General features: G+C 56.9%; 1 protein-coding gene and 1 pseudogene across 16 annotated transcripts in view; both read right to left on the bottom strand.

The window, feature by feature from the left end:
• Positions 1-430: 430 nt before the first annotated feature.
• The window catches only part of BANP (BTG3 associated nuclear protein), a 127,814-nt gene continuing 113,934 nt past the window's right edge, over positions 431-14,310 (bottom strand). For 11 of the 16 annotated variants that reach the window (XM_074401200.1, XM_074401222.1, XM_074401203.1 and 8 more), the window contains 3 exons: positions 11,792-11,857; positions 5,210-5,353; positions 431-1,058 (listed from right to left, as the gene is read on the bottom strand). In XM_074401200.1, the coding sequence (XP_074257301.1) occupies positions 987-1,058; positions 5,210-5,353; positions 11,792-11,857 (282 nt within the window). In that variant the 3' untranslated portion in view covers positions 431-986. The remainder of the gene's footprint in view (positions 1,059-5,209; positions 5,354-11,791; positions 11,858-14,310) is intronic. The other 5 variants (XM_074401187.1, XM_074401239.1, XM_074401196.1 and 2 more) reach the window with 1 other exon arrangement.
• LOC141581692 (uncharacterized) lies at positions 5,359-11,785 on the bottom strand (annotated as a pseudogene).

The raw sequence follows: 14,310 nt of genomic DNA, 5'->3' as shown, positions 1-14,310 counted from the left end.
ACCCTGCTGTAGGTCAGTGAACACGGCTCCAGGCAGGCCCTTCAGCAGCCCCTAATGTAACTGCCACCAACGGATGGTATGGGTGAAGCAGGCTAGGCCCAGCTGGTCATAAGGGATCCAAACTGCCTCTGGCACTTCTCTTTGCAGCTATTTTCTCTGCCTTAAAACAATGTTTAAATGGGAAAGCCTGCCTCTGTGGCTGCAACTTTCTCTAGAGATCCCAGGGCTGTGCCTTCTGGGGTGGGCAGAGGTCTGTGGTTTATGAGAACAGGACATTCCACAGCTGTGTCCCAAACCAGCTTTCCCCTGGAGAGCTGCTGCGACATGGAAACAGAACTCAGACTGTCCTGGGGTGGCCACACCTACTGTGTGCACAGCGGAGACAGCAGCTATGTGGCCTGGTCATGCAGGGGGAAAAGCGTGAAGCTGCCATGGTCATAAATACATTTTATTTCATTAGAAATGCATAATTACAGTGTTTGACAGCACTTCCCCTAGAAAAGTAGGTCAGCAATACCCCATCAGAACGAGAACTGGCTTTGCAAACACCTGTCTCCTGACACTCAACAGAGCACACAGCAAAGGGCTCCTGCTACTCCCCTGGGATTTTTTTTTTTTTCAAATTTTCTTTTTTGTTATAAACACCATAGCAAATTAAAAAAAGCTGTTTAAACAGAAAAATATCATAGTTCTTGATTTCCCGCGCATAGGCGACGCTCTCCGCACTGCGCCTCCCCTTGTCCACCTACACCGACAGCACGACTCAGGCGAAAGGGGTCTCCGGCTGGGGGCGGGGCTGCCGCTCTTTTAGTGGACAGGACGCTTCTCCCCGTGGAGGCAGCAGCTGTCAGACACGCTTCAGCAGAACCCGTGCAGTCGCTGCCCGTGCTGAAGCCGTGAGAGCGGGGCGCATGGGGGCCGGACCATGGGCGGAGCCGGCGAGGGGCTCCTGGTGTTGTGGGCACTCCTGGTGCTGTGGGCACCGCTCACTGGATCTGGATGGCCCCGTGCTCCAGCTGCATCTCTGGCTGTAGTGTGGGCTGCAGTGCCTCGGCTGTCTGCAAAAGGGAGAAAGGAGGGGACTTTCTAGAAAAACACCCAGTACTGCATAGCCTGGGGAATCATCAACAGCCAGCGACTTTCAGGCAGAAGACACACAGCGACCGGAGCACGAAGGAGCCCTCATGGCCCCAAGGCTCACCCAACTTGGAACAGAACGCACCTGGCTCCCAGCGGAACGACGCACACAGGACCCTGTGCCCAGGGCAGCTCTGGCACACCCAGGCCCCGGCCCCCTACCCACGTGGACTCTGCCACCCTGGCCGGCTCCTGCTTCTCCATCTTACTGCCTCACTGGGAAGTAACCCAGAAGCAGATGACATCCTGCCCTCCCAAAGGCATTTACCTGGAGCCTCAGGTGCCATTCTGCCTTTCTATAAATCCCATTCCAATGCTTCAACAAAGTATTTTCGGGGTAGCTATGTTCCTTGCCTCAAACATGTAAGTTCTGGTCAGTGAGTTACAGATACTAAAAGGACTTCAGGTACACGATCACAGCTTTATCTTAAAATAAGTTAAAGGAGGCTGGGCACGGTGGTTCATGCCTATAATCCCAGCACTTTGGGAGGCTGAGGTGGGTGGATCACGTAAGGTCAGGAGTTCAAAACCAGCCTGGTCAGTATGGTGAAACCCCATCTCTATAATAAATACAAAAATTAGCTGGGAGTGGTTTTGCACACCTACTAGAGAGGCTGAGGCAGAAAAATCACTTGAACCCAAGAGGCAGAGGTTGCAGTGAGCTGAGATGGTGCCACCATTCTCTAGCGTGGGCAACAAAGCCAGACACCATCTCAAAAAACCATAAATAAAAAATAAAGGAAAAATATGTAATGCTGGAATAAGTCACTCATTGTCCAGCTCAGCCACACGGGAACATGCCCCAAGTGGAAGCAATCAGTCTAGGGCTTCTGTGCACACTCCTAGAAGCTTCGGCTGGAGGGCTGGGCTCAGCAACCACAAAGGAGGAGGAGAAGCCACGAGCCCACAGCCGAGCCCACGGCCGAGCCCACAGGAGGCAGAGGCCGGACGACTCCTACTACAGTTAAAGCTCTGCTTTGTTTTGTTTTAGTTTTTAGGGATAGGGTCTTGCTCTGTTGCCCAGGCTGGAGTGCAGTGGTGCAAGCACAGCTCACGACAGCCTCGATCTCATGGGCCCAAGTGATCCTCCTACCTCAATCTGCCAAGTAGCTGGGATGACTGGTGCACACTGCCACACCAGGCTTTTTTTTTTTTTTTTTTTTTTTTTTTCCTGAGACAGAGTCTTGCTCTGTCACCCAGGCTGGAGGGCAGCAGCACAATCTTGGCTTACTGCAACCTCCACCTCCCAGGTTCAAGCAATTCTCCTGCTTCAACCTCCCGAGCAGCTGGGATTACAGGCACCTACCACCATGCCCAGCTAATTTTTGTATTTTTAGTAGAAATGGAGTTTCACCATGTTGGCCAGGCTGGTCTCGAATTCCTGACCTCAGGTGATCCACCCGCCTCAGCCTCCCAAAGCACTGGGATTACACGCATGAGCCACCGCGTCTGGATGAGGCTGTGCTTTTTTAAGACAAGTGTCAAATGACACTCGATACAGTTTCCCCAGATGGAGGCGGCGCCTTCCAGGGTAGGGTGAGGGGCCAGCACAGGGACTGTCTCCTGAGAGCCCGGCCATAGCCGGGAAGGCCTAACGGGAAAGGCCTCATGGGAAGGGGTGAACCTGAGGTGGAAAGAAGGAGCCATGTCAGGGCCCTGGGGTGGATGGCTTCAGGCCACAGGAGGCTGGGGTAGGAGGGCCACTGCCTGGGATGCAAAGCCCCTTCCCCTGGACAGCCAGAGAAGCAGCTGGGGGCGCGGGTGCATGGGGACAGTGGGGCACAGGTCTGGGCTGACCAAGAGAGACACATTTGCCATCCAAGGACGGTGGCCGGCCTGTATTCCAGGCAGAGGCTGGTGGAGGCAATGCCCCTGCTTCAGATGGCTCAGAGAGCCTGTGACACCACAGGCCACCCCGCATGAAGATGTGTCTTCCCCCACAAATGGCACCGCCTACCCTCCCATCCCACAGCTCCAGGGAACAGGCCCACGCTCCACTTTGAGGACTGTCCACCCCCACAGGCACCCACTTGCCTTCCCTCCTAAGGGCACCCCATCTCCTCAGAGCCAGGCCCTCACAGCCGAGCCACAGGTTTTCCTAGCATTAGCTCATGTGTGTAACTCTGCTCTGGCCCACGGAAGATGTAAGGCAATTCCTGAGCACAGCTGGGAGTGGGGGCTTCATGTGGATCATGAGACTCAACCAGAAACCCGTCTCTGTTGGGTGCAGTCATGCCTGCAGGGTCGCCATGAAGGCCCTGGGTCACTTCCTAGTGAGGCAGAGCTAGGGTGAGGACAAGTTGAGATGGTAAGGCAGGAAGCTGGGCCCTTGGTGACGAGCTAACACAACCTGCAGCCGCCACGCCTCCGACAGGCAAATCCAACCACACTGGGGTTTTCTGCATCAAAAGCAGCGCGGTAAGCAGGTGTCTTCCTTAGCTTTTAAGATGGATCCTAATTAGAGCGTTCACATGGGACCTGCCAGGGAGGCCACGGTGACAGAGAAAGCTTACAGGAAGCTAGGGGTGTAAAGACCAACCGTGGGACACAGGTTTCTCCAATTCTGAAATCTGGAAAGTGACCAGAAATTCAGAATGCAGCAGGATGCTGAGGCATGGCCCCGCGTCTAGATGCCCAGGCACAGTGTCTCACACCCTCCCGCAGCGCTGCCTGGAATGGCACGAGGGGCCAGCAGGCGTCCCTCAGCATGAGCCGAGGCAGGCGGGCCTGGACTGTCTTCACGGACAGGTCAGGTTCACCCCACATAAAAGCAGCACTGCCCAACGAGTTCGCCTTTGCCCCCTGCCCGTCTTGTGCCCACAATGTCCCTTCATGTGCTTCGGCCCATCTCCAGCAGGGTTAGTGACAGTGTGGAACTTAACAAAATACAGACTACAGGGCGGGCCCATGCAGGGGCACCACACCCATGGGCAAAGGATACAGGGCGGGCCAGTGAGGCGGGGGGGGGGGCGGGGGGGGGACTACACCCATGGGCACAGCAGGAAGGCTCAGCAGGAGGAGGGGGCAGGCCTTCTACAGAACACAGGTCCTTAAACTCTAGGCCTGCAGCTGTCCCGTGGTGACTAAGAAGACATGAGTGTTGGGTGAGCATGGACATCACATGGCTGCCGCAGCTCAGGGGCTGCAGAACTGCCCAGCCTGGCTACCTGGTCGCCCTGGTGAGCATGGGCTCTACTGAGCCCATTTCTTCAGCAAGCACCTCCTGAGAAGGACCCTCTCCTCCAGAGGGCTGAGGAGCACAGCTGCCCTCAGCAGTGCCCAGCGAGCGGGAAAGGCTGCTCAGAAATCTAGGATTTTCATTCTGAGCACTGAAAGTGGATGGCATCAAGACCGAGGTGGACCACCAGCTCTGGGGCCACAGAAAGGACAGGAACAGACCCAGAGACAGTGGCCAGAATGTTTCAGAAGGGCTGGGCAGCAGCCATACTAGCCTGGAGGTAGAATGAGGACAAGGCTCTGGCTGGGCACATTCCCAAAGCAGGAGGCGCGGAGGCTGCCGGACACAGGACTGCCGTCTGTCCCCTGTATTCAAGAACAGCAGCCCATGGCATCACAGGAGCTCTTGTCTGGGCCTCGGCCATGCTGGTGATTTCAGCACAGCCTCTCCCTCGTGAGCTCCAGTCGGCAAGGTCTGGAGATGCTGGCCTGAGCCCACCAGGCCATCCACAGAGCGCAGCAGCCCTGGGCTTTGCATGACAGCCCAAGGCACTGGCTCAGTCCCAGGCTGAGACCTTCAACAGGGACAGGGAGTTCTCGGGCTGATGGGGCCCCCACGCTCCCCAGCCCACAGGACAGGGCAGAGCTTCACTTCTCCTCCTGAATTTACAAACATTTCCACAGGAGAGTCTCAAGCATCAGCTGGAATTTGGAACTGAAGCAGGATCTACCCTCTCTCTTCACGTTCATGGTGCATGTGAGACGAACCCTCATACGGGCATCCGTGTCCAATCACACACCTCTCCTGATCACGTGCCCTCCACACAGAAGGAGGCATGAGAAAGCCCCGTGGCCCATCACTGCACAGTGTCCCGGCGAGTGGCCCCAGACTCACCTGGGCTCCGGCTGTGTGGTCACCTACCGGCGCCAGCTGCACATACTGAACCTGGATGTCGCTGCCCTGGAGTGGCGACCCGTCCACACCCGCCGCCGCAGGATCTGAGGAGGCCACGGCGATCAGCTGGGCGCCCTGCAGCACCTGGAGAGACATGGGGTCCCGTCAGCAGCACAGCGCACGACCCACACGGCTCCGGAGACCACAGACCCCAGACCGCAGGCGCTGTCCCCGGAGTGACAGGGACACTGAGGACTCTCAGTGCATCCCGTCTCCCCATCACTTTCCAGTCGTCCTGGATCCAGTGAGAGCATGCCATCAAGTCTCTGCTGCACCTGCAAGCTCCCCTCCTCCGAGCACCCAAAGAGCGGACAAAGGGGGAAAAGCAGCAAGGCAGAGCTCCCAGAGAGCAAACACCAACGCCATGGGGCCTCCTAGAAAAATCCTCACAGCAACCACAAAGGGCACAAGCCCTCTCACACTGCAGTCAGAGCTAAAATCTAAGCCAGGACCATGAGCGTGAGGCTGAGACCCAAACTCTCTCCATTCCTGAGGGTGAGCAGCCTCGAGGGCTTGGGGGCGCAGAGAAGCTGTTGGTGGGCACTGAGAACCCAGCTCCAAGAAGGGCGGAAGTGAGTCCTGGTGGCAGAGAGCCCGGCTGGCCCTACCGACCCTGCACTGCCTCCCAGTGTGTGGGACGAGAATGGGGGACAGGTGAGGCCCCTGGGTGGGCTCTGGTGACCCCATCGCTTGTGAGCACCCCGGTCCATTTCCCACCCAATCCGCTGGGTGCTCCAACAGCCAGGCGGGCAGCCCCAGGACCAGAATGGCCCAGGCAGCAGGTGGGCGGCCCCATCTCTGAGGGCACTGGACATGCGCCGCGGGCTCTTCACTTCAGGGGTTGCATCCCACCCTGGAGAGCCAGGAGATCCACCTCCACCTTACAAACAACCTCACGCTGTGCACCGAGTCTCACCCAATGACCCCAGGAAGAGCTGCAGCCCCTGTCGCAGTGCACCCCACCCCATGGAGCCTGGCCACAGCCGCCCTCCCATGGGACCCGCCCTGGACACCACACCACACACAGAGCCAGCATGGGCCCCGCAGACACGTTGCACAGGCAGCCAGGACCAGACCTTTCAGACTTCACCCACAAGTGCTTCTAAAAACAGTTTTGCCTCTAAGCAGAGTTCACCTGCAATGCTGGAAGACAAGCCTTTTCAAACTACAAAGCATATTTACCCTAAACTGAGGTCAGCAAATTGCGGCGCCAGATCAAACCTGCTGCCTGCTTTGTACCGCTGTGAGCTGAGAATGGCTTCTACGTGATTTTTAATGACAGCAAAAAAGGCAAAAAACTCTTTTGTGCCGCATGACAACTCCAGGAACCTCCATCTTCAGTGTGCACCTACAGGCCCGCAGGCCCCCATGCGCCAGTCGGTCACGACCCGAGGGCCATGCCAAGCAGCTGAGACGGAGACCGGGTATGCTCCCCAAAGCTGAGGACCCCATCCCCCTGGCCCTTTACAGACAAGCCTGGCAACCCTGCCCACTACTACCTGCGAGCACGCCCACCTCGGGAGACTAGCAAGCCGTCAGAATGACCCCCAGGAACAGTTGTCCTTCTGCCTCAGGATTTTGTCTCAAACAGACAGTACACAAGAAGGAGATGGCCAGAGTGAGACAACTTGCTGGACTCTGGGGTTCCTTGACCCGAGGGCCCCTACTGCAGAGGCCCTCTGAGTCCAGGTATCAGACACCAGCCAGGCATGGTCCCAGGCTCCATTCCCTGTGCAGCTGGCCCTTGAACACCACCAGGGTTAGAGGCACTGAACCTTGTACAGCTGGAAGGCACCGACAGCCTTTGACATCCTGAAATTTAACTAAGAATAGCCTGTTGACCCAATGGCCTTACCACGCCAGTGAGCAGACATTCTATGTGCTAAGTGTACCATCTACTGCGTTCTTCCAATAGAGGAAGCGAGGGAAGACGCGTATGCAGAAAAGCACTGGGAGGAGGAGACACGGCTGCTGTCCACTAAGCGGAAGTGGATGGTCATCGGGGTCTTCATCCTCACCGTCTTCACGCCGACTGTGGCTGGGGGAGGAGGGGGAACAGGAGGGGCAGGCCTTGCTGAGTCAGGGCAGCAGAGGCGGGAGAGACGGAGGAGGTGGAAAAGGAGGCGCACACACTCTGTCTCATTGGTATTGAAAACAAGCCCAAGTGTAAGTGGATCCTCATAGTTCAAACCCGCATTGTTCGAGGGTCAGTTGTGGTCTTCTTCCAAGGCACAAGCGTCAGTCTTTGGTGAGGGACAGAAAGAGCGGAGCGTTGTAAGTGCACGCACTGACATCGGAGTGCTGACAATGGGGCTGCTGGCCCTGGGGTCCGGGTGCCATTTACGGATGAGAGAGTGGGGCCTGGGCAGGGTGGGGGCGGTTTAGGGGCTGGGCTTCCACCGCACAGCAGGTGGAGGCAGAGTCCATGCAGGAAGCACCCGGGTCCCCGAGGCACTCTCCTGGGCCGCCACCACCCACATTGGAGCATGATTACCGTTCGCCTCCCTCCAGCCTCCGTCTTTTTGAGAGGGAAGGAAGAGGGAAGGCAGGGACTCTGTGAGGGGACCACTAGGGCGTGGGTCTCTACCGGTTCTTAGAACATACAGCCTGTGGTTTTAAAACAGCACTCTAGTTTTTGATGAGCTAAAAAAGCCTTAGATTTTTTTAACAATGAATTTATCAGTAGGAAAAAAAAGCAGGTCAATGAGGTGAGTGAATGGCTGGCAAGAACTCCATCTTTCTGCTGACACAAAGTAAACCATGTTGAGAGTTGCTGGTGCGCCGAGGAGCGGAGCGTGGGACACAGCTGCCCCTTCCTGTCATTTTTACAGGCCCCGAGGTCCCGCAGCCACAGCACACTGTTCAGAACCCAGCCTGGCGACGACCCACTGAGGTTTCTGGACTCTGCGTCACAGGACGGGACGAGCCCACTGGAGCACCCTCCATCTGGCCTGGGTGCAGGGGCAGGAGAGCAAGTCAGTCCCTGTCAGCCGCAGAGACACGGGCTCAAACCTCAAGGCTGGGTACAAGGGCGCCCAGGAAGGTGGAGGCCCTGGAAAGAGAACCTTCTCAAGGAAGTAAGGGAGAGGAGACGTTCCTGCCGATGTGCAAACCCAGCAGTAACTTTTCAGGGATGCCGAGGGCAGCCCGGGCAAGGCAGCAGCTGCGAGGGGCTGGTGAGAGTGGTTCCACACTAGGCTCCACCACGCGCCCAGGCAGTTGCCATCCCGGCTGGTGCCGCTGGAGGTGGCAGCAACCACAGTGCTGGGCTCTGATGTGAGTCCTGCACAAACTGTTTCCTGCTTGAGACGGCACAGGCACGCTCCTGGCCTCGAGAAAGTGCTGGGAAAGCATCCTCAGGGGCCGTCCCAGAGGTGCCCCGGGCTGCGAATACAGCCAACTGACTGCACCAGTGTTTCCCAACTCTTCCCACCAGGCCGAGGCCCTGAAAACTCCTGACTGGCAGGAAATGGTCTGTGCAGCGCAGGAACCTGACTGGTAACTCCTGAGTGCCCACCCACCTGCCTGCCACTCCACGACAGCAAGGAGACCCTGGCACACACCCAAGGTTCCCAACAACCAGGTGACTGCCAGGAAACCCAAGCCTGGGGTAAACAACAGAAAAGCACACAGCAGGCCCGCACCTGCTCCATCCCCAGCTCCCGGGAGCCTGTGCCACACCAGCTGAGCTCTGGGGGGGCCACAACAGAGGGCCTAGTGCATGACACTTTCCATCTTTCTTTGGGCACCTGTCCACCCAGCTCTAAACCACGTGTGAAACGAAAAAGCAGCTCATGGCCACATGCAAAGCAGCACCGCCCAAGCACCTCCTCACCCACCACACACGCTGCGTCGTGGACTGATGAGACACAGAGGTGGACAGCGTGGGGGAAGGCGGGTCTGTCAGGGACGGAGTGGGCATAGACACAGCGGACGCTGCGCTACGTGGGCGGCCCCATGCTGTGTAACTGTGGAAGCCAACGCTCAGCCAGGAGCTTTGTTGGGCCCCTCGTCTCAGGGTGTCACCGGGCAGGAACGACAGAGCGAGGATGCTGACAGGTTGGGGTGGAGACTGGGGTTCACCCCAGGGTGGAGCAGGGCAACGTCAGCGGGATGGCGGCAGCCCAGGGCAGGGGTGGCCAGAGCCTGGCAGGGTGAGCACCGTGGACCCCAGGAGGGTCAAACACTGGGGAGTGGCTCTGAACGGGGACGGCAGCAGCTGATCCGCTTAGATTAGGGAATAAGGCCAAAGAGGAAAGAAGGTTCTGCAATTCTGGCACAAAATATCCACAAAGTATCTCAAATCAGGTTTGAGCAGTGGCAGTATAGCAGGTGAGGTGGGGTTGGCCTAGAGCCCCTCAGGACACAGACCCTGGGTCTCGTCTAGGGGGCATGTAGCAGGGCGCAGGGTCACAGCCTGGTTCCAGCTTGAGTCCCCTCCCTGAGAGAGGCCCTAGCGCAGACGAGGTGTGGGTGGGAGCCGGTCAGCATGGGATGAAACACCTGGGGAGACACTGGCTGGGGGCCGAAAGGCTGAACAATGGTGACACCCAGCACCCAGCCCCGAAGCTCTGGCCCCCTCGGTCCCATGACACCGGCCACTCACTGGCATCACAGCCAAGAACACACTGGTGCGTGGCAAAGGACGTCAGCAGCCTTGGCGTCCCCCACACGCCTGGGCCCTAGGACTGTGTCGCGTGCTGTGTGTCCAATACTAATTAATGAAAAAGAGAGTAAGCATGCATTCCTAGAACTGGGTTTCCAGGCAAGTTCAAAACTCAGCAAAGAATCTGCCTGGGACTCCCATCCACAAGTGTCTAAGCCGCTGTGGAAACGTGCCCCGGCCGATGGCTCTGACTCTGCTCGACAGTCACCCGGCCTTGCATAGCCACTGCCGGCAGCGCTTCCCGCCCCCCGACCCCGCCCTGGAAGACCCTGGAGTCTCCAAGGGAGCAGGAGCCGGATTTGGAGTCTCCAAGGGAGCAGGAGCCGGAAGAGGCCGGCACCACGGGGAGCTGGGTTTTGAAGGCCGACAGCAAAGACACACACAGGCATCTAGGGCCTCTCTGGAAAAAAAAAAAGAAAACTGTTGGAGACCAAGGCAGGTGGATCACCTGAGGTTGGGAGTTCAAGACCAGCCTGACCAACATGGTGAAACCTCATCTTAAAAAAAAAAAAACTGAACAAAATGCTCCAATGTTTTGAGTTTTTCAAGAATCTATCAACAGACCCTTCTAGCTTCCTCCATGATTTATGGGGTAGGATTTTCTCATTTCTGCCTCAAATCTGCATATTTCCAGGCAACGTAGTTTTGCTTTATGTGAACAACATAGCTCGACTGAAAATCAACAGAATTTTAGGAAAAAGGAGCAGGAGGCGCCTGTTTTTGGGAACAGAGGCCGCGGGTCCGAGACCGAGCCGAAGCCGGCTTCCTTCGAGCCCTTCACCAGGCGGCCAGGCCCGCAGCGCCCAGCAATCCACAAGGCCGCGCCAGTGCCATGGAGAGGAACGACACCAACTCCCGAGTTTCACTCACAGCGATGATACTGCCCGTTGGTAATCTCTAGGTGGGGAGTATTCCCTGAATATTCACTTCCCGTTAATAAATTTATTGGGCAGTTCAGTTCCACGTTTGTGAACCTCATTTCACAGTCTGAAAGTGTGTACCCTGAGGGTCTCCTGGCAGGGGGACCTTGCATGAGGAAAGGCTGAGTCCTTGGTGCTCTAAGGATTTGTCAGGGAGAAGCCCCGTTCACCCCGTGGCCACCTCGAGTGGTCACAGCTAGCCCTGCACCTGCTACAGGAATGGGACAGCGGAGGCGGCCTGGGCGCGGTCCCAGGTGTACAAAAGCCTCAGGCGCAGGGCACAGCCTCTCCTGCATTCCTGTGCCCACCGAGAATCCTCAGCCGGGCAGGGGGCCCAGGACGGAGGGGAGGTGAAGGCAAGCGTGACGGAGGGTCCTCCCGGAGTGGAGCTGCTCCACTGGGGACACCATGGGTCTGGGATCCGGCAGGCCTCCCGGGACTGGCGTGCCCTTCCACACCCCACTTTATTTGTGCTCTTGCACGCATGCAAGCTGGTCCTGCCCCCCAGCCCAGTTCTCCCGAATAAGAACAAAAGCTGAGCCACTCCCTGCTCTCCTCCCTCCTAGGCTGACGAGTTCAGCCTGAGGGAACCACTGCCACTGTGTCATCAATTTTTAGAACAAAAGATGGTGAGAAATTCTTCCCTACATTCCTATTGTCTTCAGAAACTACCTCAGGCGCGACTCACTCCAGCTGGCTGTTCTAGGCAGAGCTACCCCATCCCCCACAAAGACACCCTGTCCCAATCCCTGGGCCCTGTGAAGGTGTTACTTTACATGGGCAAAGAGACCTCACAGATGTGGCTCACAGATCACCCTCGCATGATTAGATGACCCTGGATGGCCAGGTGGGCCCAGTGTCATCACGGGGGTCTTTAAAGGCAGAGACTCCTCCCAGCTGCAGAGGGTGGGAGACACGGATGCACAAAGGACTCACCTGGCCACTGCTGGCTTTGAAGACGGATGGGGCCAGGAGGCAGGGAATGCGGGTGGCCTCTAGAAGCTGGAAAAGGCAAGAAAACGAATTTTCCCCTGTAGCCTACAGAAGGACCAACCCTGCCTTGCTTTCAGCCCGCTGAGACCCGGGAAGGGCTCCTGCCCTCTGGTAAAGCCAAGGGGTCTGTAGTCCTTTGTTCTGGCAGCCACAGGAGCCTCCAGCCAGGTCCCCAAAGGGCTCTTGATTAAAACATCAAATTCCCAAACAGCAAAGACAACAGAAACAAAAGACCTGGCAGACCTTGCCTCCAAGGCAGGCTGGCAGCTACAGGGAGAGCAATCACTCTTCTCCATTACAAAGAGTTTGCACTGTAGGAGTTTTTAAAGCCATAAAAAAATTGGAGGAGGGAAAAAAATGAAATGTCCCCTATCACTCGCATTTCACCGGTGGCCACTGGGCTCCAGAATCCTCCCAGGGCCTACCGACAGCCTGAGGGCCAGAGCCTCAGAAGCTGAAGGCCGGGTCCTAGCTGTCTCCTGTCCCAGCAGCAGGAGTGCCCTGGGGGCAAAACAGGCAGCACCCCCACCCGCATGCAGGCACATCTGGCACAGCCAGCTGTGGAGTCTCTGTGTCCGGCAAAAGCACCATTGTTTTTAAGAGAGGAAGGCATGTCTGGGAGGGGTCCCCAGGCCTCCAGTTGAGTGGCACATGGTGCCACACAGGCACCCAGCCTGGCAATGCCCTCTCCTCGGCACACCCGAGTGGAGGAACGTCAAGAGGACCAAAGACAACCCGATTGTGGCCCAGACACCTGGCCGCATCTTAGAAGCCTCTGTCCATGGGAGGCAGGCAGGTTGTTTCCACGAAGAGCAAACTGTCAAAAGGTCATTCAAGGCCCACTCATTTCTTGAACCCTAAGAGAATCTGTCCTCCAAACAAGAGCCACTCTCCCAAGTCCATGATGCCACCAATGCTTTCAAGAGTGTGAAGGAAGATGAAGCCACTGTCCCTAACCACAGGTGACGACAGGGCAGTGGGAGTGCAGCCAGAGACGGCCCTGCCGTGGACGCACAGCTGCCACACCATCCCCCGCCTTGCTGTGCACCCCTCCACTCTCCCCTGCTCTCCTGCACCCCTTAAACCCCCAACACCTCCTGCTCCAGCCTCGCGCTCTACTCCCTCTGAAGAGAGGCCCCCCGCCGACCCCAGTCACCCAGAGCAGCTGCCTGCTTGTGGTCGGCCCCCATGAGGACACGAGTTCCAGGGCAGCAACAGGGTCTGTGTCTTTGTTCCCCAGAAAAGCCCTGGCACCTCTTTCTTCAAATCATAAGTGTACATTAAGTGTTTCGCTCATTTCTGAAAAACTTACCAAAACAAAGCCAATGTAGAAACATCTGAAAGTCATGACTTTTCAAATGCATTCCCAGTTGAGGGCATTTTCTACTTTTATTTTCATTTACCTCTTGGGTATGCCTACCTTCATTGTTATGGTAAAGCTGAAAGTTAGAATCTGAGGTTTCTGACACTGTAACTCTTTCGTGTAATGAGCTGCATGGATCATATGAAAAGTCATGTCACTCGCAATGCAGGCAGGAACATGGCTGTCAGGATGTCATGACGTGCCTTCCACAGCCAAAGGACAGCAGAACCCTCTTGGAAATCAGCTCCATGCTTTCCTAAGTCTCAGTAAGAACAGCTGTGATCTGATCTTAAACTCACCTATCAAGGGATCTTTTAAAACGTAAAGCGATTACAAAATCATCCCAGGAGCTTGTGCGCAGAAGGCGGGAACAGAGGTGACCAGGAGTCACCTCACAGAGGGCTGAGAGTCCAGGCTGGGAGGGTACTTACTTTCTCCATGGACCTGGTGGATTGTTTCATATTGTTGCCATATGTGGCTTTCACAATGAAACACCAAATTCTTCTTCAAAAGGACACAGAGCTGGGCCATGTGGAAGGACAGAGAGGTCCAGGAAGACAACACAACTCCTCCTTCTGGGACCAGTGCCCAGCCCAGGGCAGAAAGCGTCTACATCGCGGGGATGAGGGCTGAGGGACCAGAGCAGAAAGCGTCCACATCAGGGAGGTGAGGACTGAGGGACCAGAGCCCAGGCCAGGGCAGAAAGTGTCCACACCGGGGAGGCGAGGGCTGAGGGATCAGCACCCAGGCCAGGGCAGAAAGCGTCCACACCGGGGAGGCGAGGACTGAGGGACCAGCACCCAGGCCAGGGCAGAAAGCGTCCACTCTGGGGAGGTGACAGCTGAGAGGTACCGAGGCTCTGGGCCTGGGACGCATGCTCACTGGGCATGAAAACAAGCGAACCGGGGTCAGGAGCAGACACTGCAAGGGCAACACTACGAAGTGCACAGAAATGAAGGCGCAGTCACAGAAGGTCACGGAAGGTCACGGAAGGCCGTGGAAGGCCGCAGTGCGCCCTCCTCTCTCTCCGCTATGCTGCTGCAGGCTGACGACACCGCCACACACTGTGCAGCCTCTTACAACACATCGGAGGCTGAGA

This window comes from Saimiri boliviensis, chromosome 1, assembly GCF_048565385.1.
Source record: "Saimiri boliviensis isolate mSaiBol1 chromosome 1, mSaiBol1.pri, whole genome shotgun sequence".
NCBI lineage: Eukaryota > Metazoa > Chordata > Mammalia > Primates > Cebidae > Saimiri > Saimiri boliviensis.
This window is presented reverse-complemented; position numbering and strand designations above follow the sequence as displayed.